The sequence below is a fragment of the Equus caballus genome, chromosome 1 (genome assembly GCF_041296265.1).
Source record: "Equus caballus isolate H_3958 breed thoroughbred chromosome 1, TB-T2T, whole genome shotgun sequence".
Classification (NCBI taxonomy): Eukaryota; Metazoa; Chordata; class Mammalia; order Perissodactyla; family Equidae; genus Equus; species Equus caballus.
The window spans coordinates 171,473,355-171,500,764 of NC_091684.1; the positions used below are offsets into that span (position 1 = coordinate 171,473,355).

Consider the following 27,410-nt stretch of genomic DNA (forward strand, 5'->3'; position numbering starts at 1 on the left):
TTATATTTGGGAATCTGGGAGGATATTTATGTTTCTGTATTTGAGGCCAAATTGGAAAAGGTATGTGTTACCTGAGTAAAGAGCTTGCAATTAATTCAGAATACAACAGGAGATAATTTAGGGTTTGTGAATAGGGAGTGTTTTAAGATTAATCTGCTGTTCTAATTGGTTTGAGATGGGGGGGAAGGAGAGTTAGAGATAGGGGAAATGGTCGGTAGCCTCTTGTAACTAAGTGTTTGATGATACGACGTTTAATTAGCTCAGAAGCTGGTTATGGATAATAATGGGAGGGAAAGCATGAATATGAAGCGGGGCTATTAAGAAGAAAGATGTATGTATGTGTATTGGAATGTGGCAGTTTCATCCATTTAGTCAGCAAATATTTATTGAGTGACTACTATGTGTGAGGTACTGTGGAAATTTAGTAGTGATCAAAATATTTATTTCTATCCCATTTCTGAATTTAATTTACTTAGTAGGTAATTCACACTATCTTTTGAGGTGTGTAACTTTGTATCTGAGCCTTGAAGTAAAGGGAACAGAAATGAATATGGACCCATCTCTGGACATTTAAGTCTCAGGATTACCCTAAATTAGAAGCAAAAAATGCTATCTTCCTCCACTGAAACCCTCTTGGGAAAGTTGGCTAGTGGAGACCATGGAAGACTACTCAAGGAGACTACTTTACCTGAGGGTTTTTACCCCCTTTAATAAGCTCAGTTTAGGGGCTGGCCCAGTAGCGCAGCAGTTAAGTGCACATGTTCTGCTTCTTAGTGGCCCTGGGTTCCCCAGTTTGGATCCCGGGTGCGGACATGGCAGCTCTTGGCAAAAGCCATGCTGTGGTAGGCGTCCCACATATACAGTGGAGAAAGATGGGCATGGATGTTGGCTCAGGGCCAGGCTTCATCAGCAAGAAGAGGAGGATTGGCAGTAGTTAGCTCAGGGCTAATCTTCCTCAAAAAAAAAAAATAATAATAATAAATTTAATTTAATTTAAAAAAATAACCTTGGTTTAGCAACTTCCCTCAAGAAAGTTGACAAGGGATGTTTTGTTCTTTCATTTGGGATGTATCCCGTGTGGCCCTATGTTTAGACACATGTATTATTAGCGGAGTAAAATAATCCCATTATTGCTATATTCTAGCACTGTTACAGTTAACTGTTCACAAATCTGAATCCCTCACTTGTTATAAGATCACTGTTTCTTTCAAGGTCCTTAACACATAGAAATGAAATACACAGAAATTATAGGGCAGTAAAATGAAATAGTCTTGGAGGAGAAAGACAGTACTGGATACAGCCTTGGAAAGTGAAGGGGGTTGATTCACCTTAAAAAACAGAATCTGCAGGGGCCGGCCCTGTGGCAGAGTGGTTAAGTTGGCGCGCTGTGCTTCAGCAGCCCAGGGTTTCACCAGTTTGAATCCTGGGCGCGGACATGGCACTGCTCATCAAGCCATGTTGAGGCGGCATCCCACATGCCACAACTAGAAGGACCCATATCTAAAAATACACAACTATGTACCGGGGGACTTTGGGAGAAAAAGGAAAAATTTTTTTAAAAGTTTAAAAAAAAAACCCAGAATTCTGCAGGTCAAGTCCTAAACAGTATAAACATTTTTGTCTAGGAAAGGAAGGATTTTCTAGTGGAAGAGATTCAGTCTCTGGTAGAATTCAGGATACCTAAGGCCTGGATTGCCTCCTCTCACCTACAGAGGAAGCCCAAGAAGTAACACAGGTACTCCTGAAAGGCAATCAAATCAAGGGCAGCTCCCAGAAGTCTTTGCTTTCACATTCACTTTGGGTAAATTATTACAGGAGTAAATTAGGCAAACTTTAGGAGCACAAGAGGGCCACTTAGCATGATCTGCTCATAGAGGGATTCTTTCTAGATTCCTCATGACCAGTTTTCTGCTCAAAAGAAAGCCACTACTTTCTTGTCTGCCCACTCTTAGTCAGTCTGCATACAACCCTGAGCAGTGCAGAGAGGAGCAAGAAAACTCACCCAGATCTCTTCTAGACCAGAGAGAGTGTAAGCCTAGTTGTGAGCAGATGAGTGCTGCACGCATTGCATTTATTTTCCTCATATGTGCTGTGATAGACTGTTTCCAGAGTTAGCCACAACAGTGGCTCACATCCCACATGCCCCTATGCAGTGTGATTTTGCCACTCTTCCCTTTAAGAGGTGAAGCTGATTTCCCCTCCTCTTGAATCTGAGCTGGCTTTCTAACTAGCTTTGGCCAACAGAATGTGGCAGAAGTGATGTTCTGTGGCTTTCAGAGCCTAGGCCTTAAGAGGCCTTGCAGCTTCTGCTTTTTGTCTTTTTGGAGACCTGAGCCTTCATGGAAGTCCAGTTATCCTGATAGATAGACCACTCGAAGAGAAAGAGAGAGGAAGAGATATACCATAGAGATTGAAAGACCTCGAAAGGAAAGAGGCCCTGGAGGATGAAAGACTATAAGGAGAAACGCTCGAACATTCCAGCCATTCAGCCAGAAGTGAGTAAAGCCATCTTGGATCCTCCAGCCCAAATGGAAGCTACCTGAATGAACTCACCCCTCACCACACGGAACGTAGACAAGTCATCCTAGCTGAGGGCTGTCCAGACAAACCATGGAATCACAAGCAAATACATAATTATTAAGATACTAAGTTTTGCGATGGTTTGTTACACAGCAGTGGATTAGTGAAACATCCACAGTACTCACCATGTACTGCACTTCTTACTTGGTTCTTTGACCAAATGTTTTTTTTTCTTAAGTTTTTGTCCTTACTGTTTCTTATTATCTGATCAAAAGCAAAATGTCCACTGGGGTTTGTCAATCAGTTATTAAACATTAGAAAAGACAAGGAAACGTAAAGGGAAGTCAAAGTTGCGTCTAATTGAGAGTAACACCAATGAAGTCTGTTTCGGGGATCAGGAGACAGAAGTTCCTTGGTTTCCTAAGAAGTTGCAGAGAACGTAACCAAGGTCCCAGAAGCAGGAGTTTGTGAGAGAGAAAAATGTGCCGATAGAATCTAGGCCTTTTTCAGGGGTGACACAGGTTGAAATCTCCAGGAAGCAGATGCTGAGACAGAATTAGGAGTCCAAAAGTTTTACCGGGGAGTAACACTTGTAAAAGGTAAAGGGAGAGAAAATGGGATTGGGCAGGGAGAGCTGTCAGACTATGATGCGGACCTGACAAAGTTTCTGCCAGCTCAGTGGGGAGTTCCAGAGCCAGAACTGCTCATTAGAGTCCTAGGTTCCAAGGGAATAGCTAAGCCTCTCTACCACCCACCACTTTGCTTAGTCTTTGGCCAGGGGCTGGAGAAGAGCAGAACAGCTGGAGGCTGTCATCTATCCAGGCTTCTTTCAGCTAGGTAACCGGGGTGTTTTTTTGTTTTGTTTTTTTGTGAGGAAGGTTGGCCCTGAGCTAACATCTGTTGCCAATCTTCCTCTTTTTGCTTGAAGAAGATTGTTGCTGAACTAACATCCATGCCAATCTTCCTCTCTTTTATGTGGGATGCTGCCACAGCATGGCTTGATGAGTGGTGCTAGGTCTGCACCTGGGATTTGAACCTGTGAACCCCAGGCCACTGAAGGGGAGCGTGTGAACTTAATAACCACTATGCCATCGGGCCGACCCCATAACCAGTTCTTTCTTGAAGCAACATCTCTGAAGCAGCACATCTCTGTTCCTGTCAAAGGGGACTTAGTATAGTACTTAAACGGTAACTGCATTGGGCCTTAGATTGTCGTATGGATTGAGTTCATATATTTGAGAGTGATTATTAAGAAAGCCAAATTCAAGAGAATTGTGTGCCCCTCCCCCTTCTCCATCTTTGCATCGTGAGTTAGTTATTTCCCTCTCTGGGAACCCACAGGCCATTGTTTGTGTTTACCATAATATTTACTACCACCATATAAAAATATATTCACATTTTTCCTCTTCTTAGACTGAGCTCCCTAGAGGCAGAAGTGTGACTTATTTACTTTTGTACCTACCCAACACTTGGTCTCTGAAAGAAAATAAATCTTCAGAAATTAACTGAATGAATGCACAAAGAAGCTGTCTCTTGCTTCTTATAACAGTGATGCTTTTTATCTATCTGGTTTAAATTTGATCCACTATATTTCATGCAGCTTCACTTATTCACATGCTCCTTCCAGCAAATTAGAGTTGATTCACCTCCAAAAAAATGACCAAATGAAAAACGATTGAGAGTGGGAAATGGTGGGGCTGAGGGTGGGGATTGGAGAGAGCTGCAGGAAGGAAGAAACTAAAGGCTCTAAAGAGAAAGAACAAATTAAAGGTGAAGAGAGAAAGAGAAAAAACGCTATCAGAAAGAGGGGTCAATGAAAGAAGAAAAAGGAGGACAGGAGAAGAAAAAGCAGAATGAAAAGAGGACAGAAGGGAAAATAAAGTAGAGCTATGAAGGAGGGGGCGGGGAGTCAGGTTCAGCGCTGACCTGGCCAAGGAAGTATCCATCAGCAGAAGCCTCACTGACAGCTGTTACCATAATGGGAACTGGCATCTAAACAGAGGGCAAGTCTAGTTTAATTAGTTAAATGGCATTATCTATGTCCAATGCGGGTAGAGGAGGTAAAGGGAATAGAAGGATTGGTGACCCCCCTCCTTCCATAGGCTGAAAGGAAAAACAGATTTATAAAGCTTCACCAGGAATTAAAGAGACAGGAGCTGTTTCTTCCCCAGTCGCCTTCACAGGATTCCTATGTATTCCTCTTCACCAGTACCTTTTAAAGGGGGCCCTTACTGCTCTGGTGGGGGCAACTAGAATCAAACCTGGGTTCTGTACCTTGAATTGAGCCAAGAATAGGTTTACTCATTTCCTCCCTTCTGTATTCCAGCCAGTCTCATATCAAGAGACTTTAATGACCTAGGAGGAAGCAAGTACTGGTGGGGTGCTAAGACTGGGATTCTGCCTACCCAGGTTCTTGATCCAACTCTGCCACTAACTGGCTGAGTGACTTTGGGCAAATCATTTTACCAGTCCCATCCCTTTAGCACTAAGATTCACTGGTATTATAATCTTACAAATGCAAAAAAAAGAAAAAAATTCTGAAGAATGATTTCTTTAGGAAAGCAAGGTCTTAAAAGTCAAATGTGAACCTTACCATGTTGTGGAGAGACAAAGTGAAAAAAATATATATATACACACACACACACTTCATTTCATGCTCCCACCCCCAATGTACTTCCTTTGCTAAGAATCTTCCTTTATATTACCTTGTTGTAGAAATTATTAGAGTTGAATTACTTTTTTCTTTCTGTTTACAACATCAGATCTCAAGGATCATAAAGATGAATTCATCTTGGTTCTGCAGATTAACTGATGTCAGCTAGGCTAGCCTGGGGTTCAGGAAAGACTAATAAAGAAACAGCTTCCAACCTCTGAACAAAACAAAAAACAAAGCCTGGTAATAGAAGGTTCTAGGCAAAGAGATAACCTAGACAATGTCTGCACACATTGGGCAAATCCTCTACATTTTGAGAAGACAAACACCATTTCCTCAGGGAAATTACATTCACTGGAGGTTGTTTTAGGACAAGGCTGAATAAATTAAATATTTCAACACCATATGTTCAGTTTTGGCAGGAGATGTAGGTTGGAAGGGAATCTCAATGTTAGGGAATACCCATATCACACCCCAGCTGGCTATTTAGTCATGAAATAAGGAGAAACACACAAATATTTGGTTAAAACACCTTTAATGAAAAGGGAAAGACACTAATATCTCCCTTGTCTGCTCTTCACATTTTACTATGTTAGGAAGTTCTGGAGTCTACACCTTTGGAGGAGAAGCCATCACTCAAGTCCGTCAGCTGCAGGACCCCCACTCTCTCCTCCTTAGAACTCCGGTTCCAAATGATCCTATGTTAACAGTAAATACTACATCTCATTACAAGACGAAGAGGCAGGGAGGACGGCACCTGGAGCTCATCTCCTAAAGTCTGGGACTCTAAGAACCAGACAGTGGCAAAGACACAAGCCCCGGTCCATAGACAGGAAAAAATGGGAAGGAAATGGGCCATGGAGAGGGAAATATGAGGAAAATACAGGGGGCCAGGGAATAAAGGAGGGAATTACCTAAAACTAGAAGCACACTAGTGCTAGGAAATCACCCATGATCCATAGTGCACTGCCGCACATTAAGTCACTATTAGTCCAAAAGAATATTCATGAGATCCATCCAATCAAGAATTCAAGGTCCCCTCCCTGACATCATGTCCCTTTCTTAATCATAGAGGTTTCCAGCAAGCCCTAGGCTTTAGCAACACTTCACAATTCTCCATCATTACTCCTTCAACTACCCTCACCAACAATGCTTGTTAAAGATATGAACTTCACCTTTCCCAAAATATCCCATGGGAGACTTCTTGGCAAGAAATCTGCTTGTTTCTTAACTTTGAGAGGCCATGATGAAGGAATATGAGAAGCTGGAGATGTCTTGGCGCATCGACCAGCCAACACATTTTCCTTAATGTGGCTAGCAAGGAGTTTACAGGGATGACTGTCCTATGCCCTTCATTTCTCCCTACCCCCTAGGGCTGAGACACCAGATACAGATACTGTTGTATCTTCATTGCTGGCACCTTCTGGAACAGGGGGAAAAAGGATTGTGCAGTCTGCTGCTTCTCTTCTATGATGGGCTTCTCAGGCTCTGCCTTGGATGTAGGAAGCCAAAATAGGAAGAGGGGGGCTCTCTTCTCCTTGGCCTCTCTGGATCCTGTTGCTGGAGGCACCTTCCCAGCCACAGTTCCTGGGCCAAACAGCACTGATGGTGCCAGGCCTGTAGTGGTAGTGGAGGTGGAGCTAGAACTCTGGGGCTTGGTGGGCAGGTCACGTGACAGGAAAGCCATGTACTGGTTCCAGAAAAACAGGGGACCCACCCTCACCAGCTGGGTGGGAATGTCCTGGGACAACAAGTCCTGCAGGTAGACCTGGTCACCAGAGAGGAGTGGCACTGGGCCCTCCAGGGACAGCTGCTGGTCCCTTTGGGCTGGGCTGCAGTTTCAAATGTGGGTGCTCAGGTGCACCTGCCAAAGGGAAAGGGAGAGGAGAGGGGAGAAGGGTCACGCCAGGGAATCTGGAGAGGGTTTCCCTTGGGAATGTGAAAGCTGTAGAGAATCTAATTTCCTCAGGTACAATGCATGAGGAGGGAAGAAAAATTCCTCAGGGGGTCATCACCCCATGAGCACAACGATTTCCAAGCTCAGGGACTAGAGAAAAGTCACTAGGGACATATCATGTAGGAACTCAGAGAAAAAGACAAATTGGGTTCATAAACCTTGGAGGTCCTTCTACAGAGCTCTCAGTTTCTGCTCCCTGGGTCAAGGGGGAGCAGTTAAGAAAAACAGGCTCATGGTATGGTGGGGTCATCTTTTCGGGGAAAGGAGGAGAGCCCTGGGGAAGTGATGGAGGGTGAACAGCCTGGGACCAAGGAAAGAGCAGCAATATTCTGAGGGCCATGGGGGGCAAAGGGCTGTACCTGGTGGTGAGCCAGCAGCATATGCTTCTTGAGGGTAGCCCGCTCGAGAAAGCCCTGCCTGCAGAAAACACACGTGAAGAGCGGCCCCTCCTTGGGGTGGGTCTTTTGATGCTCCTCCAGAACTGCCTGAGTGGGAAATGTCTGGCCACACACCTCACAGGCCTTTCTGCTACTGCTCTCTCCTGGCTCCTTTCTCATGGCTTCCTGCATGCTCAGCTCCTCCACTAAGGGGATGCTGCTGCCTTCCCCTTCTAGGGTGAGTGCTGATGGCGGACTTGAGCTCCTCTCCGGTTTGCCCCCCTCTTCCGTGCCTCCTGCAACATCACCGCCTCCCTGCTCCATTGGCTGTGTTTGATCCAGGCTGTCAGGTGGTGGTGGTGGTGGTGGTGGCAGAGAAGGCTGTTGAATTGCTTTCTCATTACTGTCCATCTCCTTCCCAGCTGTGGCTGCTGCCACCACTGTTCCCACCTCCTCCTCTGCCCCCGATGCCTCTTCCGAATCACCTCGCACTGATATTGCCTTCTCACCTCCACTCTCTGAGCCTCTCCCTGCCAGGGAATCTTCATCAGTCACATCTTCTTCTTCTTCCTCATCCTCTTCCTCCTCTTCAGACAACTCCTCTTCTGGAGACGGCTGCTGGGACGACTGCTGGGGGAAGCTCCCTGCCCCAGAGACTGTAGATTGCTCAGAGCCATTCTGGGCAGCTCCCCCGCTTTCAGGGAGCGTGGTACCACCGTTAGGGATCTGGCCCCCGAGATGCATGCGAACATGCTGCTGCAGAGTAACGGCATTGGTGAACTTCTTCTGGCAGATGGGGCAGGAGTTCTGGGCCCGGGCAGCTGGACTGGCCTTGTGGCCAACAAAATGTGCACGCAGATTGCCTCGGGTGGAGAAAGCTCTGCCACACACTTTGCATTTGAAGGGCCGCTCACCTCCATGTTGGCCATAATGCAGGCGTAGTGCTCGAGGACAGCTCAGCACCCGGAGGCAGATGACACACTGATTAGGTCCAGATGAGGCTGAGGATGAAGCTGCAGGGGCAGAGGTGGTGGGGGCTCCTGAGGCAGTAGAGGCCACTGCCACGGCTCCTTGTCGGTCAATCTTTTCTACGAGTTGCTGCAGTTTTGAGGTCTCTGAGGGGGAGGCCCCCAAGGGCTCTAGTACATAGGGGAAGGGGAAGCTACCGGTGGACTTAAAGTGGTTGGTAAGCAGTGCCCAGCTGGGTAGTGAAGTCACCAGCTTACTTAGCTGCATGCGGGTTGCTGTGCCACTTTCTGCCACCCCGGTGATGGCCGAGCCCTCACTCCCTGGAGGGGTATTTTCATCTGCTTTACTCTTTGGCTCTACTGCTTTCATGAGCACAAACTTATTGAAAGCAGGGAGCGCAGGAGCGGCGGCTGTGCCTGCACTGGTGGAGAGCAGCGTCAGGCTCTCTGTGGCACTGAGTGCTGTGCTGGAGGCCACCAGAGGCTTGCGTTCCACACCTCCTCCTGGCATGGCCGCCTCCTCCTCGGCCTTCTCTGGCGGCACAGACATACCATACGGCAGGCCGCTGCTGGTGATGACATAGTCTAGGTGCTCTGGCACTGGGTGAGGGTTCATCTGTACATGCGGGTACTTTTCACGATGACGGTGGAAATGCACTTTGAGGTTGCCGCGGGTGGTAAAGCGGTTACCACAGACGTTACACTTATAGGGCCTCTCCCCTGTATGGGAACGCAGGTGGATCTGCAGGGCACTGTCACTGCCAAATACTTTGGCACAGAAGCGGCATTTATGCCGTCCACCGGGCTTCTCCAAGGGACCCATCACTTCCCCATAGCCCAGCTCACCACTTCCGTTCTTTGGCTTCAGGAGCCCTGGGGAGGCAGCAGCCTCAAGGCCTCGGGCCGCCCCAAGACACTGTGCTGCCAGTAGTCCTGTGGTGCCTGGGAATGCCAGATGAGGCGAGGCAATCAGCTGATCTGTGCTGCCTGGCAGGGCTGGGGAGGGGGCAGGGGTGGGTTTGTGGCTTCGCCCAACTCCTCCAGCAGAGAAAGGGTGCTGTGACCCCAGTGGATGGTAAAGGTGGAAGAAAGCCTGCTTGGGCGTTTCTGCCCCTGAGGAGGAGGAGGAGGAAGAGGAGGAGGAAGGTGCCAGTGTCTTGCCAGTTTGCACAGGCTTGATGGGGCTGAAGAGGGGAAGCAGGGGCTTGGTGGAGGAGGCAGTCCCTGTTCCAGGCAACTCTGAGGGACTGGCAGGGGTGCCCACAGTCTGGCCTAAGGAGCCAAGCAGCAGCACCTGCCGGCAGATCTGCTCAGTCATCTGCATCTGATGGATCTGCCTCTGTTGCAGCACCCGGAGCTCTTCCAAGATCAGAGGGATGTTCAAGTGGCCGCTGCCTACACCTGGGGGTGGAGGAGGAGGTGGAGGAGGAGGGGGTGCAGGGGTGGATTCTGGAGGTAATGGGGTTGCTCCCAGCTTGGGACTGGCCAAGATCAGGCCCCCGCCTCCCCCAGCTGCTGTACCTGTGGCAGCGACCAGGAAGTGCCCCGCAGACTCCTCTCCTCTCCGCTCTGGGCCCCAGGTGGGATCAGTGGGCACGGAGGACCCAGAATCCGGGGGGTTGCTGTGCTCTGCCTCCATGACCTGGGGACTATTGTGGCCCTCAGGCCGGGGTTCAGAAGAGGTCGAAGAGTTGTTGGGGTTCTCCTGGCCCCCAATTATTACCATTACAGGGGCGTCAGTAGAACATGCATTCTGGTGGGCGAGGAATTCAGTTGGGTCAGTGAATTGAGCGCAGCACTTGGCACAGACTTGGGGGTGATCCTCCTCGCTAGCATCACCTGGGGAGAAGACAAGGAGAGAGCGTGGGTGGCGCGGTTGGGATGGTTATACAGAGGCTCTAATTAACAACGAGCCCAGTAACCGCTAGTTGGGGGTGGGGAGATGAGCTCACCATCAGGCCATGCAGAAGGCTAGAGCTCAGTCCTGACCAGCCTGGACAAGAGACACCCCAGCATGGGGAGGGGCGGGCACGCGCAAGCTACTGCCCTCCCGTGTCCGACCCCCACGCCCCGCTGATCCCGGGCCACCGGCGGGCGCAAGGAAGGGTGTGAGGACGGGGTCCGATGCAGAGAACTGTGCATTTTACCCCGTCCATCGAAAGTCTTACCCCCGCGCGTCCCCTCCACCCCCACCCCTGCCCGGGCCGGGCCCTACCGCACCTCCAAGCTCCGCCGGCTCCCCGCAGGGACCCCCGAGACGAGAGCTCCTCCCGGCTTCGTGCGCCATGGTTTTGGGGGAGGTAGAGTGCCGGGTGGAGTGGGAGACAATGGATATCGGGATTGCGGGCGGCAGTAGCCGCCGGGGCTGCGGCAGCCTCTGCACCCAGCGGCCCAGACTGCAGAGATGGAGATCGGCGGCGGCGGGGGCAGGGAGCAGCCGAGGAGGGGGAGGGGAGCGAGGAGGCGCGGAGGAGGGGAGGAGCTGGAGCGAGAAAGCTGGGAGAGGGGAGATGGGGGAGGAGCTGCTGGGGAGGGGAGTCTGTGAGGAGGAGCTGCTGGGGAGGGTGGCGGGAGCTGGAGGAGGAGGGAGCAGGGAGCCGGAGGTGGGTGTATGGGGGCGGGAGCCCAGGGCCTAGGAGGGTTTCCGGAGGCTCAGTGACAGGTGCTGTGGGGCATGGCGGGGGTCCACCTTTCCTTGCCCTCTGCCAACTCCCCCCATCCCAGATGTCTTTGCCCGGGCCTGCCCTCCCCACCCCCCCTCCAGCAAGCTCAAGGGGGGCACAGTGGGAAACACAGCCTTGCTCAATAGAGCAAAGCGATAGGCTTCTCTTATTTTTCTTTGGATAAAGGATCCGCTGAGCCTGGAAAACGTGGACTCCAGAGAGGGTGGTCTGATCGCCTCAGAGGTCTGAAGGCCAGAGGGGGAGGGGGAGCCCAGAACATCCATCCCTCATCAACACACACACACAACACACACACACACACACACACACACACAGGCGCCAAAATACCCCATATTTGGTCCTGTCTCCCTCACCTCCATTCCCACCCTACCCCCATCCCCTCCACAAAACAAGTTTCTCAGGGTGGGAGGCTGCAAGGTAGAATTTCCAAGGAAGTCATTTCAGGACTCCTCTCTGAGGAACACTAAACCCCTTTACCTTCCGCCCCTCCTCTCCCAGAATAATAGCTGAATGGTTACTCCACAAATCACCAGGACCACACCTAATTTATAGAGTTCATGCTTATTTAAGGAGCTGTCTCCTATTTAGTACCCTCTCCTCTAACCTTCTTCCTCCATTGTCCTCTTGCAACACACACACACTGTCACTATGAAGGGCAGTTGGATTTGGGGAGATGCGAGACTGAAGAGACCTACAGAGGCCCACCTAGCTCTAACCTGGGGGGAGGGGAGCTCCTCCTGAAACAATGGAAAAAATGCTGAAGGAGCCACCAGGCAGCTTCTGGTGTCTAAAGCCCCTTTCAGCCCCAACCTGGTTTGAATGCCTAGAAATGACTTACCTCACCACCACAGAAGCTACCTCCTCTTCAGAGAGAAGGTAAGTAGGGGTGAGATGCCTCCTGGACCAGGTACTCAGAATTCCTTTTCTGCCTGGAAAGGAGTCTTAATGGGTTTCCCACTTTCTAAGAGTTTACCTTACTTATAGGAAGTGACCGCAAATCCTCAGTTTTGTGGTTTGCTGGGCATCAGTAAACCCACGTTTTTCTAATCCCACTTCTGTTCTCGCCTGGCTGGTAAATTAAGGCACGGTGGTCAGTCACTCCACGCTGTGCCCCCATTTCCCTTTTTGTAAACTGGCAATATTGTCTTTGTGCTATCTTCCTCAGAGAAATATTGTGGGGACACAACCTTGAAAAACTCTTACAAATAATATTAATATGTGCATGTGGGACTTTAAATTTTGGGAGGAATCCTGAATATTATGGATTAGAGAATTTACATTGTCAGTGGCCCATCAAAATAACCTGAAATACACAAATAGTAAAATTAGATCTATTTTTCATGTTGCTTATTAATCTTATTAATTTCTGAGGTAAGACGTTGGCTAATATCATTGGTATATGTCAAGGGTAGGGGATCTTTTTGTGGGAAGCTGAAACAACCTAGTATTAGTAATATCCACTTTGCTTTTCAATATAAATTTTGCTGTCTTTTTTAATCAAAAACATTTTACTGAATTATGTTTTGACACTCCAGATAATCATAAGGATCTTAACATTGTGAATCGTGGCTTTGAAACAGGTAAGCTGTGCGCTTCCAGGCCTGACCCTTACAATGAGGAAGAGGAGAGTCTATTTCAATTACGGCAAGTCACAGGTTGGTGCAGTGTTTTTCATTTTTACAGATAGGGAAATCGAAGCTAGAGAGGTTAAGTGACTTTTCCAAGTTCACACAGTAATTCAGTGAAGAAAGCATTCAGAATTTTGACTCTTGTCCAGGGCTTTCTCAAGCCCATCAACATTATGTGACTTCCCTAATGCTAGAGAAAGGGCCCTGTGTGGCTCCTACCTGCCATTTGCTCTCTGGCCTCAGTAAGGGAGAGGGAATCAGATGGAAGCTTTCTACTGAGCATTTGTTAATTAGCATTGAACATTTGATATCAAGTTGCTGTTTTGTCAAGTCTTCCGACAAGAAAAGAAATCCTTTTCTTTTCATCTTCTCCTGGGAAACACTGTCCCCTTTCTTGCTCTTTAATGAAACTTGCTTTCTGATGCGGAATTTGATCTGCGCTCTTCTTTAAGGTAAATTTAGTCCCTGGTGAAAGGTGACGGATCAACAGCCACCTGTAAGAGGAACCCTCTATTTCTCAGCACTTTGCACTCACTGCCTATCCCGAAAAGGGGGGCAGGATTCTTAGGTAGACACGAATGAAGTCATAAATACAGGAATAAACTAAGCAGGTAATTGTGTCCCTAGATAGCAGATAAGGTAAGGTAAGCTTTCCTGGGTCACATGCAAAGTCTGGGACGGACATAGGACTAAGACCTGGACATGCTTGTTTAAATTTTTAAAGAGCTGAAATGACAAGGAAAAGGGAACCCAGGGGACTGTCTAAATCTGGTGGCCCATCACACTGCGGCTTTAGGCTTAGGAGAGAATGGCTGGGGAGAACAAAGAGAAAAATAGGTGGGCAGTGCACAGTGGGTGGAGTAGTTGAGCAGTGGTTCTCAAACTTTGCTGCCTATTAGAATTACCGGAAAAATTCTGATGGCCAGGCCACAGTCCAGACCAATTAATTCAGAATCCCTGAGGGTGGGATCCAGGCATCAGTATATTTGTAAAGCTCCTCAGGTGATTCCAATGTGCCGCCAAGGATGAGAATCATAGTACCTATCGGAGAACTGCCCCTCCCATCAAACTTTCCACCCTGTTCCTCCCAAATCTTACCTGCGCTCAACCTGGCCAAAATCAGGACATAGGCAAAATGAGCTGCTCAATGCTAAATCTTCCTGTCAGGCTCCCTCTCTGCTCTGCCCACAGCCACACTTAGGCTCTCTTGTATCCTGCTTCCATGAACAGAATTTGATATGATTTATATCTGACTGTGAATTTAAGTGACTATGTTACCTTTCCCAGGTATGTGCGTCTTGAGCCATATTTCTAATTGTTAGATGAAAGGCTTTGTTCTACAGAGGTGAAGCATCACCCAGCCACTAAAGAAACAAAGTGCACTATGTAAGCACCTGCCTAAAATTACTGTTAGCATTGGACCAACGCTAATTGGTAGAGTCCATAATTATGAATTGGCTCTGTAACTGGTGCTATAGACTACTTCTAAGGGAGACTGTCCCATCTTCTCTTCCTTACTTGTCTCTCCTAAATATATACACATACTCCTTTGCCACCCACACCTAGTAATGTACCCATGGCCTGTGCAACACACTAGACAAACAAGTACAATGATTTGTCCATCCGGTAAGCTATCCAGATTTTGCATGTGACCCAGGGTAGCTAAGTGAGAAAAATATGTTTGTTTCCAGAACGGGAATATCTTAGGTCAAACCCAAAAAAAGGTTTTTTTATGGACATTTTTCTGACATCAGAGGACTCAGCACTTAACATAAAATTCATACCATGTTGGAGTTGGAAGGGACTTTAGAGATCTGACCCTTTCATTGAGCACAGTGATTGAGAGTGCCAGCTCTGAATCAAACAGACCTGATTTAAAGCCCCAGTTCTAGCACTTTCTAATCTCTGTAACTTTGAGAAAGTTTCTTAATCTCTCTAAGGCTTGGATTTCTCTTCTTTAAAATGGAGGTATAGCCATAAAAAGGAATGAAGTACAGATACATGCGACCACTAGATGAGCCTTGAAAATAGTAGGCTAAGTGAAATAAGCCAGACATAAAAGGACAAACATTATTATGATTCCATTATATGAGGTACCTAGAATTGGTAAATTCACAGAGACAGAAAGTAGAAGGGTGGTTGCCAGGGCCTGGGGGGAGAGGGGAATAAGGAATTATAGTTTAATGGGTATAGAGTTTCAGTTTTGTAAGATGAAAAAGTTCCGGAGATGGATGGTGGTGGTGGTCACACAACATTGTGAATATATTTAATGCCATTGAATTTTACACTTACATATAGTTAAAATGGTAAACTTTGTTATGTATATTTAACCACAATAAAAAAAGTGTTTAAAAATGGAGGTAATAAGGAGGAGTTGGGAGGAATAAAAAAGAAGAAATACATAAAGGGCCTAGCATAGTACCTGACAAAGAGTAAATGCTCCGCAAATATTAGTGATGTGTTATTATTTAAAGACCAAAAGCTGAAGCCCACGGAGAAGAAGGGACTTGCTCAAGGTCACACAGTTTCAAGGTCCAGGCTGGATTGCAAGCCAGGTTTTCTGCTTCCTGCTCCGGTGCTCTGTTGCACCATGCCTGAGTTACTTTCTATCTACTCAGAAATGTTTTCCTTTTGACCCAGGGATACCTAGGGCTGAAAGGCTCAGGGTTTGATAGTCTGAGAGATGCTGCTCTCTACTTCCAGATATAAAGAGAACAGAGCCCTTAAAACTCTATTTTTGCCTTCTTTCCCCTTTTGCTGCTCTTGATGTCTGCTAACTTCCATTTCTCCCTCTAGATCTGTTTGGCTGTTGTCCTGGTTTCTCCTTCTCACTAAATATCTGGGTTTCTGATTGTTTCCTTTATTTCCCAGATGTACTAGTTTACATTTTCCCTATTCACATCCCTTATGTTCTCTAATCCAGATTTCTAGACTCTGTAGGGGAGAGAGAAATTTTTTTCTCTCTCCAGAGCTTTTAAGTAAATAGACTATTTCCTTCTCATCACTTATGTGCTATAACTGTTCTGTTAGGTTTTGGTGTTCTGGTCCGGGAAGCTGAGCGAAGACAGGGCTGGAAAGTAGGTTTTTCAGACTGTTTCTTGGTGACGTCTTACGTCACTGCAGAGATGAGGCTTTTAAAATGTGCAACAAAGGCTTAGCATTTGCTTGTCACATAGGGTAAACGTTGCTTAAAAGAAGGCAAAGACTCCTGAAAACCTTACTGGCACCTTAGCCTACTAAATAAATGTCTGCTGATGCTCATGATGATGTCCATCGTTTCACGGGGACACCAAATGACACACACCTAAGAGCCCTCCCCCAGATAAGAGCCCTCCCTACCTAATTTGGAGGCATGCAGAACAAGAAAATGTTTCTGGGGTAGAAGGAAAAGTCAGGAGCCTGAAGATCACATAAGCAAACAGAAACCCAATCTATGGAAAAGGAGGGAAGGAGAAATCTATATATAAGAGCAGGAAGGAATTTTAGAATCTATCCAATATAGCTGCTTCATCTTACAGATGAGACCCAGTGACACTCCAAGTCCTGCATGTAGCCCTGGATCTTTCACTCTCAGGACAATTCTGATCAGAAAACCCTTAGGCTTTCTTCAGGCAGATCTTAAGAGGTTACTACTGCTTTCTTGCTCCTTACACTTATGTTTCTGACTTTTGTGGCTCAATGGCAAAATTTCAACTGGAATTTATTGCTGCCATTGGATTCAAGCCTGCACTGTTTCTATGGGGATGGCTTTGCAGCAGCATCCCCCTACCCCCCCCCCCCCAAGTGTTCATGGCCCGAGGTGGGAGTTATAGCTCAGGGGGCCTAAGAATCCACTCAGGGCAGTTGTGAAAGATTTCTTTTGACGCCCTTGCAGATTTTTCCTCAGGAGTGGTATTGCGAATGGGTGAGAAGACTTGGGAGACGTGGGGAGAGGAGAGGAGAGGAGAGGATGCCTCTTGGGTGGGGGGATTCAGTATTGTTCCACAATCCAACCAGCAGGGGAGCAAGGCTATGAGGCAACTCTGAGGCTCTAGGGGAAGTCTCCTGTCGAGCAGGAGGAGGAAACATCCGGTCTGCAGCAGCATTAAGGAGGGCTAATGTGTCCCGGGAGGGAAGGATGCTAACACCATGAACCTCTAAATATGGGCACAGTGGGATCCCAGCAAAGCAGTGACTTGAGGAGGATGTGTTCCATCCAGATCACAATATGTCTCTTAAGGGTGTTCTGTAGCACATGGAGCCCTGATGTGAGCTCAAGTTATTTTTTTACAGAAGGTGAAAAGGTAAGGTCAATCTGTGATTTAGTTTTAGTTACTGCAAAAACATTATCCTAGAGCTTTTCATGGCACACATCTTATAAAGAAATGCTGAAGTTTTCCAAGAGGTTTCTGAGCTTTGGTCATATTTCAGCACTTACAGGAAGTACCACTGTACTCACATATAATAATAACAATACTCACACATATTAAGTACTTATTGATGCTAGGGACCGTACCATAAGCACTTATTATGCTAGTTATTTTTCCAAGTGCTTTACATGCACTATCTCATTTCGATTCTCACAGTAACCTAATGAGGTAGCTAGTATATTCATCCCTATTTTACAGATGAGGAAACTGAGGCAGAGAGAGGCAAGGTAAACCAATCAAGGTTGCACAGCTAACCAAGTGGAAGAGCCAGGATTTGAATCCTGAAAGTCTGGCTTTAGAACCTTTGCACTTAATGCCACACTACATTGTTGGGCGAATCAACTATTTGCTAAATAAATAGTTTGTCCCTGAGCCAGGACTTCCAGACTTTCACAGTGTGAACATATGTAGCCATACCAGTATGTCCAAAACTCGCTTGATCCTAAGAATTACCTGGACACTTGCAAAGATAGAGATTCCCAGATTGTAGCCCAGATCTACCCACAATCAAGCAAGTTTGGAAAACCCTAATTTAGTGGAGTGAATTCCGCCAGCACTGAGCATTGAGAAACCTAGGTGTTTGTCCTGACTGTGCCTCTGTTTCTGAGACTTGGGGCAATGCCACTTCTGAACACCCTAGTTGCTCCATTGTCTGCCTCTTACCGGAATGTTATAAGAATACATGAAATTTGTCCCCCCCTTAAAGAAAATCTGTTACTTAAAAAACATGATAATATTTTCATAAAATGATATGTATAATTAACATATATGTTAGCTTCTACACTTCTTTTTTTAGCTCCCTTGAAGCACAAACCTAAGTCCCTCATCCACACCTCTCCCCCAGGTGACATGGATACACACCCCAAACCAGGCTGCATCTGACCGACATTAGCTCTCTCCCTCTGGGAGCTCTGATCTGCTCTCAGCTCAGCCCAACAATGAGAAACTTTTTTCTCTTCTCCCTCAGGGGAACCTTCACGTTTATCCAATTCATTCTCTTGCAACCCAACTCTCAAGAAAGAAAAGGGGGAAAAATCCCACCCCTAAGAGACGGTCTTCAGGTCTGAGGAGGTTACTTAGCAACGGCACAAAGACCAGTGAGCAGAGGGGGACCTGGGGAGAAAACTCTTGGGTGGGGAGACAGAGCCAGTTTGAAAACTCCATTTCATCTAGAGAAAAACAACACAGACAACACAAACAGAATCAATCCTGAGAAAAGCCAAGCGGGGCTTCTCCCCAGCACAGGTCATCTCTTTACTCCCTGCATCTCAACTTCTCCAAGCCCCCAGTGACCAAGTCCTCCCCCTGGTTTTGCCCATGGCCCAGGTGCCCTCCCCTTGCCCTGGCCTGACCCACACAGGCTTGGACTCAGGGCTCCCCCACCCTCCCCAGGCACCCACCGTTCTCAGACGCGCTGGGACCTTCGCAGTCCGAGATTAACTGTTGGGGTTTCCGCTGCTTTCGCCGAGACATTCCCGGGTAGAGAGAGGTGGGATAGGGAGGGGCAGTGCTCACTTAGTTTTAACCAGGGTGACCTGGTTGGGTCTCCCCCTTGGGTCTGAAGCCAACTGATGCCTCTCCCCCAGTGCAAATCACTGTGGAGCAGAGATGTTCTCCCTTCGCAGAGACAGACAGACAGACTCGTGCGCGCGCTGTCTCTCTCTCTCTCTCTCTCTGATTCTCTGTCCCTGACTCTCTCTCTCTTTCTCTCTCAATCTCTGCAAGTCTTTAAAGGGGAGACGCCCCCTTTTTTTTCTTCAGCTTCTTCCCTACGCTTCTGCAGCTCCCATTGTAAAAGCAAAAATCCTAATCTTTCCGCACACTCTTTTCTTTTGTACTGCAGAGGAAAGGATTTAACCCTCTCCTGCCTGCCAGGGCTCTGGGCCTCTCCCTGTGCTGTCTGATCAGAAAGGGTCCCTAGCTTGTTTTTCTCACTCTTCGTCCAAGATCTTCACAGTGCTTTTTGGTTCTTTCATGATTCTATGCCACCTTGTTTGATAATGTGACTGTTTCTAGGGTATAAGCTGAAATAAGAACTTTCTGGTATATCTTGATTATGAGGCCAAAAAGTCAGCCAGTTGAAAATGGGGATATGAAAGGCTGGCAAAAACATAGAGTAAAGATGAAGAGTCATTATAATAAGTTAATATACACAGAGCTGTTTATAATTAATAGACTATTTTCACATACGTGACATATTTTAAGTATTACAACTCTGAGATTAGCACAGCAGGTTTTACTACTCCTATTTATAGATGATCCTCTTTATAGATGAACCAAAAGGCTCAGTGATGTTAAGTAACCTATCCAAGGTTGCACAGCTATGATGTAACAGAGATGGGCCTGGAAGCCAGTTGCATCTGATAGCAGTCTAGCATTTTTTTTCCTCTATATTGTTAAAGGCATAATATGCCACCAGACTCCTAGCGTGAAAAAAGTGATTGATCTTAAAGAATCTCGTTTAAAATAGCAACAGGCTCAGTGGCTCTTCTGTCTCTCCCACTCCTGTCCAGCTCCCATCTCTGAGAAGATGATGTGGATGAGTTCCATGGTACTCCAGGGTGGAAGCTACAGGGGGCACTTTCAGCTCAATGGAAAGGGACTTTCTAATAGTGTGATGAACAAGCCAGTGAATTTGTAGGCTTTCTGTAATGTGTTCTCACAGAGGCTGGAAACAATTGTCAAGGATTCTGTGGAAAGAATCTCCTTGTAGATGTCAGGTTTGACTTTTAATAATTCCTCCGTCTCTAAAATACGTCATTTGGCAACCAATCAAGTCTCTCCCACTCAGCCTGCACTGTTAAGGGTGATTCATTTATTGTTCTTTAACTTCTGGCCATGCTATTACTACCTGAATTTGAGTAATACTGTGCTACTGGGCATTGAATATCCACATGGGCCTTATCTTCCAGCTATAATGCCTAGGTCCTCTTTTAACCTTATTTACCTTTTATTCTTCTGGCTGAGATGAGAGAGCATGTGAAACACCACCAGTTAGGAAAGTGGGAGTTGCTTTCTCCTTTAGAGTTTAGTGATGTAAATCTCTGACGGCTGCATCTTCAGAGAAAAGCAAAGCAAAGCTCACTCACAGTGTTGGGTACAAACTTGAAGTTCCCTTCATTTCTGCCCTTACACCCGTCAAGGCTAGTGTGGCAATACTAAGAAAAGGAGAGAGAGACAGCAGATGGTAGGAAGGTTGCTGGTGATAAATGAGGCAGGTACCCACACCAGAAGAGATTTGGGAAGCACTCTGATCTTTGATTTGGAGTTCACTGAGTCTCCATTATTTTCCCACTCCTTTGGGGTCAAGACCCTGGGTGGCTCCCTCAGGGTCCACCCTTGGCATTCTTGCTGACGTTGTCCAATTCATCCTGTTAACCTCCCTGTAGTAGACAGGTGCAGTCATCACTAGGCTCTTGTAGGAGAAAGGGGAACACTGAGGCCAGGAAGCTTCTAATTTCTCAGTGGAATAGACTGGTTCCTGTCACTCTCTCATCCCACTATTTCCTTCATTTACTTCTTTTGGAGGAAAAGAAATGCGAGAAGGAACATAGCTGTCTGCTTTTCTCTCTGAGATCTCCAAGGGGAGATTTGGGGGTCCAATATTCGTCTCTTTCCTGAGTCTTGTCTGTCTTGTCTTTTCCTATTTTTTTTCCACCCTCCTTCTTGCTGGCCTTATTGTGAAAGGAAGAGTTCTTTCCCCTCCTCTCCTTTCTTCCGCCCTCCCCCATTTACCATTTTTTTCTTTTTACCTCTCCACTGTGGCCTCTTGACCTCCCCACAGAGTCACAAAAGTAAAATCCTTGAAGAGATGCTGCTGTGGGAATGTTAATGAGCCTTCCCCACAAAGGGGCAAAGACTTTACTTCACTGAGTTGGAAAAAAGCCCCTTTGAAAAGGGGTTTCTGTGTGTGGTGAAGTGGAGAGGGGAGGGGAAGGAGAGAGGGAGGGAGAGGGAGAAAAGAAGGGAAGGGAGAGAAAGAGAGTGAGAGAATGAAAGACAGAGAGAGAGAAGTGAGAGAGAGAGAGAGGGAAACTTAGTAGCAGAAGGGAATATTAAAACAACACTTTCTTTCTCTAATTGGTGATTTAATTTTTGGAAAATGTTCCATGGTCTTTTGACCTTGTAAACTAAGCGCTTACATTCTCAAGAAGCTGAAGAAGCACTCAAGGGCATTGAAGATAATAAAGGATAGGAAAAAGGGACTTATCCTGGCACCCTACCCCTAGTTCCTTCCCATGTTCTAGGGGGAATGTTCTGGATGGGGGGAGTTAGTGGTGAAGAGGGACTCTTTCTTCTGGCTTTGTGGTTCCTTCTTATATTTTCTAATTTTATCAACATTTTCTATTGTGGCTTCCCTATTGGCTATTGGTCTAATAATGTTTTCTCTCTTCAGGAATAGCTTAAAGTATGGTTGGGCGTTTACATTGTGGAGCTAATTTTCAAGCCAGACCGCTTGAGCATAATCTCTGTATCCTTCATTTGTGAGCACGGGTTGCCTCTGAATTAGTTAAAATGGATGTTAAGGTATTTTCAGTTTCAAAATTAAGTGCTTAAAAAGAAAAGATATGTTGTTGCTTTTTAAAAATTGAGATATAATTGACTACTGTTGCTTTTTAAATAAAGACAGTCATTATGTTTGACTCTGAGGTTTTCCAACACGTTGTTTTGTAATGTCAGCGCAACACTCCAATTAAAGAAGCCCAGAACTGTGAGGAACAAAGAGAAGGTGATTGGAATGAGATCCTTGAAGAGAAAGATGAAGAGCCAGTCAGGAATTCTAATTCCCAGAGCTCTATACACCCCTCTGGACTCACTGTAATCACATAGGGAATTTATCGAGAATTCACATTCCTGGCCTCCACGCCGGATCTAGGATCTACTTAATCAGAATCTCTGGGGCTGGGGACTAAGATTTTTAAATAAGCTCTTAAATTATTCTTTTGCAGAGTCAAGTTTGAGACAACTGCACTTGACTGCTGGCTTCTAAACCATGGGCTCTAGGGTCCCAGGGGACTGCAGTGTTGTTGCAAGGGAATCCATGGACACATGAAGGGAGCCCAGCCTGTGGTCTGAATAAATAGCATGCCTCTCAAATATATATACTACTGTTGGCCAACTGTGTTTTGACGTTGTTGAGATTAATACACTTTTAAGTCATTTAAAAGTGTTTCTAAACTCATCATGGCTTTTGCCCTAAAAATACAACTGTAGTCATGTGGAGGTCCAGGAAATTTTTTGGCATTTCATTCGAGGCATCTTCTCTTATGACAATACTCTATTCTGAACATTCCTCTTTTTCTGGTTTGTAGAAGAGCAGGCATTGTAGAGGCATTTCTTCTACCTTCCAAAGAGTTAGGATCCTACGGGGAATTCGGTTTTAATTGCCAGAGAACTAAACTAGGAATCTAGAAACACATGTAACCTTTCTACTGATAACAATAATCATAGCTAATCATAGGTTGGGTACATTCTGTGTGCCACGCCCTTTGAATAAATGATCTCATTTAATCCTTAAAAATAACTTTGCAAAGGAAGCATTATATAATCCTCATCTTAGCCATGCAGAACACCCCATTTTACAAATGAAGAAACTGAGGCTTAGAGAGGCAAAGTAGCTTTCTTGCTCAAAGTCTCATAGCTGATAAATGGCAGGTTGAAATTTGCCCAAGCAACGCCTGATTGGACAGCCTTTGTTATTGTCACCACAATATGACACTTTGCTGCCATCCCACTGATTTCTGCCTCTCTTATAGGCCTCAATTTCTGGCTGCAGATCTAGAGGATGACCTAAACTTTCAACTTCCAAAGAAAATTTGAAGACCTACAAATAAATATCTACAACAAGTTACGGTTCTTCTAGTTACATATGCTACCACACGTTCTTTATCTTGCCAGCATTAAGGAAATAAGGCAATGACGAGTAAGGAAAAGTGCCTTTGCAAAACTTTACTAAATAAGAAAGCATTGACAAGCAATCTCTGGTCTTATTAGACAGTTTCTGCCTGGCCTCTTTCAGGTGGCAGTTACCATGGTGTTTTCGGGGCAGAGGGAGGGAGTGAAGATCAAGGAGGGTCATTCAGACTGAGTCTTGTCTGGTGTTTCTTTTCACAGTTCATTCTGCAAGGATAGCAGGAATTTAAATGTGCACAAGGGGAAGGAGAGAACTCATTCTTTTTGCTTTCCTTCATTTCTCCATGTTACTCATGTTAAGTACAGGTGAAATGGAGGTTGTGAAGAGGACAAGGTAGTGGAACAGGAAAGGGAGGTTGTGGGGGAAGGGCCATGAGCCTAGCCAGCAGGGGGAGAAGGCTAGGGTGGGGGTGGGGGTGGGGGGAGAGAGAGAGAGAGAGAGAGAGAGTGTGTGTGTGTGTGTTTTCAAGGGAGAAATTATAGGAACAATTTCCTGAAGTTCTGGGAATCCTGAGGTTGGTCATTTCTAAGAAAATCAACAAATCAACAAAGGAGGGGAGATATAAACAGTGAGGGTGAGGGGGGAGTATGTTGAGAAAGGCAAGGAAAAAAAAAAAAGAAAACTAAGCCATGAGGAAGGAAAACAAATCAGAGTGATGAGAAAGAAGGAGTTAAGTCACAGACGCAAGTCTTTGGAGGAACAGGAACATATAGATTGAGTATGTCAGAAAATAGGAGTAATTGACAACCTATCATGGAAATAGGGTCGGAGCCTTCAGGAGGAACTTTAAGAAGAGGAAGAAGTGGACTCCCAAGGACTGTGGAGCTGGACGTGGCCATAGAGAACATCTCCAAATCTCTCACTTTTCAGATAAGGTAATTATGACCAAGAGAGGTTAAGTGACTTTTCAAAGGTTCTGCAGAACCAGATCTTATCCCAGGGAACTGCCCTTTCCGCTACAGCTTGGAACCGGAGAAGAAATGAGGCAAGAATGAGTGGGAAGCCAAGCATAAGTAAAAATTAAAAGATAGATCTTAAATTAATTTCTCCACTCTCTCTAGAATTTATGAACTTGTTTTTTTCTTATGGGGACCATTGTATTTAGGAGCTAATTCCATTCTGATAACTTCATACCTTAAACAATTCAGTCAGATAATAATCCCTTCCCCACATTGGAGAATATTCCCAGGAAAGGAATCCTTCAGCAACTAATTTAATTACTGAGAATATTCTTGATGATGCGTAATTGATTCCTAATTATATTTTAAGTGCAAATCTTTTTTTTTTTTTGAGGAAGATTAGCCCTGAGCTAACTGCTGCCAATCCTCCTCTCTTTGCTAAGGAAGACTGGCCCTGAGCCAACATCCATGTCCATCTTTCTCTACTCTATATATGTGGGACGCCTACCATAGCATGGCTTTTGCCAAGCAGTGCCATGTCCACACCCGGGATGCGAATCGGCAAACCCTGGGCCGCCGAGAAGTGCAACGTGTGAACTTAACTGCTGTGCCACGGGGCTGGACCCTAAGTGCAAATCTTTTAAATCTGCCTTTGGTAAATTTATTTATTCACATTCATTCGTTCAACAGATTTTTTCTGAGCACCTGCTATGTGCTAAGTACCTAGTACACAACAGAACAAAATAAAACAAATGCAGGTTTTCCTTACTATCCAAAAGTAGAGTATTCCTATGAAAACTTTCATAAACTGAAATGGTGAGGAAGCAATTACTGTTAATTTTTATGAGAAACATTTGAGAGTTCCCAGATCCAAAAACATAACCTACCAAATCATACCAAATAACACATACAACCTAAAATAACACTAACTTATAGTAAAAGCAGGAATGATATAAATACACAGCTTACATAAAGTAGAAATAATATATGTACAGTGTAAGTTCTCTTACCAGAATTAAGAAGACAGCGAGCACACTGGGAGGCTGAGAGGTGGTGGTGCTGATGATGGTGAAGTCACCGTGCTGATGAAGGCTGAGTCGGTGGAGGTGGCGTGATGCGAGGTACAGGAGACTGGAGTGCAGGAGAGAGAGGAAGTGGGGTCCTCTATTAACATCTCATTGTGGTCTGAATCCATCAGGGCAGGCAGGTCACTAACTCACTAAGGTCTACAGCTCTGATGTCCGCCTGCCTGCATGTCGAAGGTCGAGGTTCCTCGTCTGCTGTGGCTGCTGTGGCTGCTGTGGCTGCTGTGGCTGATGGGGAAGACTTGAAATAGCACAGTATGCTTGACTGCTTAGCCTCTATAACGTCTCGCTGCAAAACAAACGCTGAACACTATTTTTGCTTTTTTTCGTAAAAGTGAAAATCTTCTTCAAATTTCTTTTGGTTTTGAAAACAGGTACTAATGTAGGCTTTTCGTAAAAGCGAAGTGGCATAAAGCGAACTTTTGAATAGTAGAGGAAACTTGTACTGTCCAGGCTATTATTTTTCAGCGATTTTGTAATTGTTTTGACTTTAATCTTTTGGTGATATCTCTTTGTTATTTTTTTTATATTTCCATTTCCAAATTATGCCACTGCTTTGTTCCTTGTCCATAATCGGGGTAATCCCAGGATTATTAGGCACTTCTGATGTGGCTCCTCATCGATCCTGGACCTGCTCTTACAATCTCAAAATGAGACAGGACACATGGTTCGCATGGAGTTGGTTAGAGCACGTTTACTACAGAAGATGGCTCAATAAGGAGAGCTGGTGGGGCAAATCAAAGCCAGAATCCTTGAGGAGAACTAGGAGGAGCTGAAGATCCCACAGACAACCTGCACGTCCAAAGATGCTGGAATAGGATAGCGAGTGAGTTAACAGAGAGAGGAGTTAAGAACTGGAAAGACTGCTGTGAATATTGACTTCATTGGACTTGTGGGTTTGAGGTGAATGGCAACTGGCTTATGGAAGTTAAAGATACATGGTGAGGGGCATAGTGTATATTATGGAGAATTCTGTGCCTCCCTGCAAGTGAGCATTTCTATGAGGCTGGATCGCAATATGATACTTATGTTATTTAATGATCATATACTGCCTGATTCATTATTCTTTGTCCATCTTAAAGTGCATTGTACATTTCTTGACCCCATGATCCGCTTAATCCCATGGAATCTAATGTGAGGTTCAGGAATTTATTATGCATGATGTGATGCTCTCTCTCTTCTCTCTCTCTCTCTCTCTATATACACACACAGATACATACACACACATGCAAACATATATATCTGTGTGTATATATATATAATATATATAATATATATACAAACTAATTGATTGTCTATATATATATATATGGAGAGAGAGAAAGTGAGAGAGATATGTAAAAATATATATATATATATCTCTTTAAAAATGTATATACAAAGATGAGGAAAGGGGATCAGCAGATTTGGAGCAGAAATTGGGAATGATGGAGGAGAAACTTCGTGACCAAATTCTACTCTATGAGGTTTAGATCTTTCCTTGTCATATCTGGGTCAATGACCTCTACTCCCATCTTTTGATCAAGGGATAAGTGTTACCAGGGTGTATCTGTGTTTCAAAAAAAAAAAAAAAAAATTGGATAGAAGTCTGAAAGAAAAGGGAGGGTAAAGAGGGGTACTTGAGAGAAACAGGCCTGTTACTCCAGAGGAGTTGTTTTTTCTATCACCTACCCCCATCTTTGTAGCAAAAACCTCTCCATCCTTCCATACACATCATATCTAAGCTGTCCATCTTTATTTAGTCAGCTAGAAATCCCCATATTAGCTTTTTTCTTGGAAGTGGAAGAAGGAACACTATCCTCCCACCCCCAACATACCTAAAAATAGCCTTAGAAAATAAACTCAATAAAATCACATTACATAATTTAAAATCTTGGAAAACAAAAAGTGTCATAACTATTAGAGTACTATGAAATCCCTTCTAAATTTAAGATCTATTTAAAATAAGAGCATTAAAAAGATGTATAATGTAATTTTCAAAATAAAAAGCACAGTTATGTGAAATCAGAGTTTGGCCATTTCTTGATTCCCACCTAGTGTCTACTCTATACCTAGTATACTCATGCTGGGCATGACATACGTGAACATAACATCATGTCCTTTCTACCCTCCAGGAGTTTGTAGTGAAAGTCCACTTCACAAATAGAGCTTGGATGACACACATTTCCATTTTTAGTGGAGAAATCATTGACTTGGGTCCTAGTCGGACTCTTCCACTTCCCAGTTAAATCACCTTGGGAAAATGTCTTTATCTCTCCAGACCTCCGTTTCCTCATCTGTAGTGATGAGGTTAGACCAGATGATTTTCTCACCTAG

At 45.4% G+C, this 27,410-nt stretch overlaps 1 protein-coding gene and 1 long non-coding RNA gene across 10 annotated transcripts; one reads left to right on the forward strand and one right to left on the reverse strand.

Annotated features, from left to right (window-relative positions):
* Positions 1-5,691: 5,691 nt before the first annotated feature.
* On the reverse strand, positions 5,692-19,004 carry SALL2 (spalt like transcription factor 2). Of its 6 annotated transcripts, none has more exons than XM_005603211.4 (3): positions 18,597-19,003; positions 9,997-10,314; positions 5,692-9,876 (listed from the first exon to the last, which is right to left on the reverse strand). In XM_005603211.4, exons 1-3 carry the CDS (start codon positions 18,667-18,669, stop codon positions 7,361-7,363), a joined length of 2,907 nt encoding a protein of 968 aa, XP_005603268.1. In that variant the 5' UTR covers positions 18,670-19,003; the 3' UTR covers positions 5,692-7,360. The 6 variants fall into 6 exon arrangements, with proteins under 6 accessions (XP_005603268.1, XP_070096508.1, XP_001505214.1 ...); XM_070240407.1 differs by lacking the exon at positions 18,597-19,003 and adding an exon at positions 10,696-10,904; XM_014734068.3 differs by having other exon boundaries at positions 6,405-6,870; positions 7,491-10,314.
* On the forward strand, positions 11,392-26,670 carry LOC106782116 (uncharacterized). 4 transcript variants are annotated; one of them, XR_011428068.1, is made up of 5 exons: positions 11,392-12,035; positions 12,740-12,814; positions 22,953-23,119; positions 23,874-23,985; positions 24,408-24,897. It is a non-coding gene; the product is annotated as an uncharacterized lncRNA (long non-coding RNA). The 4 variants fall into 4 exon arrangements; XR_011428066.1 differs by lacking the exons at positions 22,953-23,119; positions 24,408-24,897 and adding an exon at positions 25,023-26,670 and having other exon boundaries at positions 11,905-12,035; XR_002800990.2 differs by lacking the exons at positions 11,392-12,035; positions 12,740-12,814; positions 24,408-24,897 and adding an exon at positions 25,023-25,158 and having other exon boundaries at positions 22,985-23,119.
* The last annotated feature ends 740 nt before the right edge of the window (positions 26,671-27,410 follow it).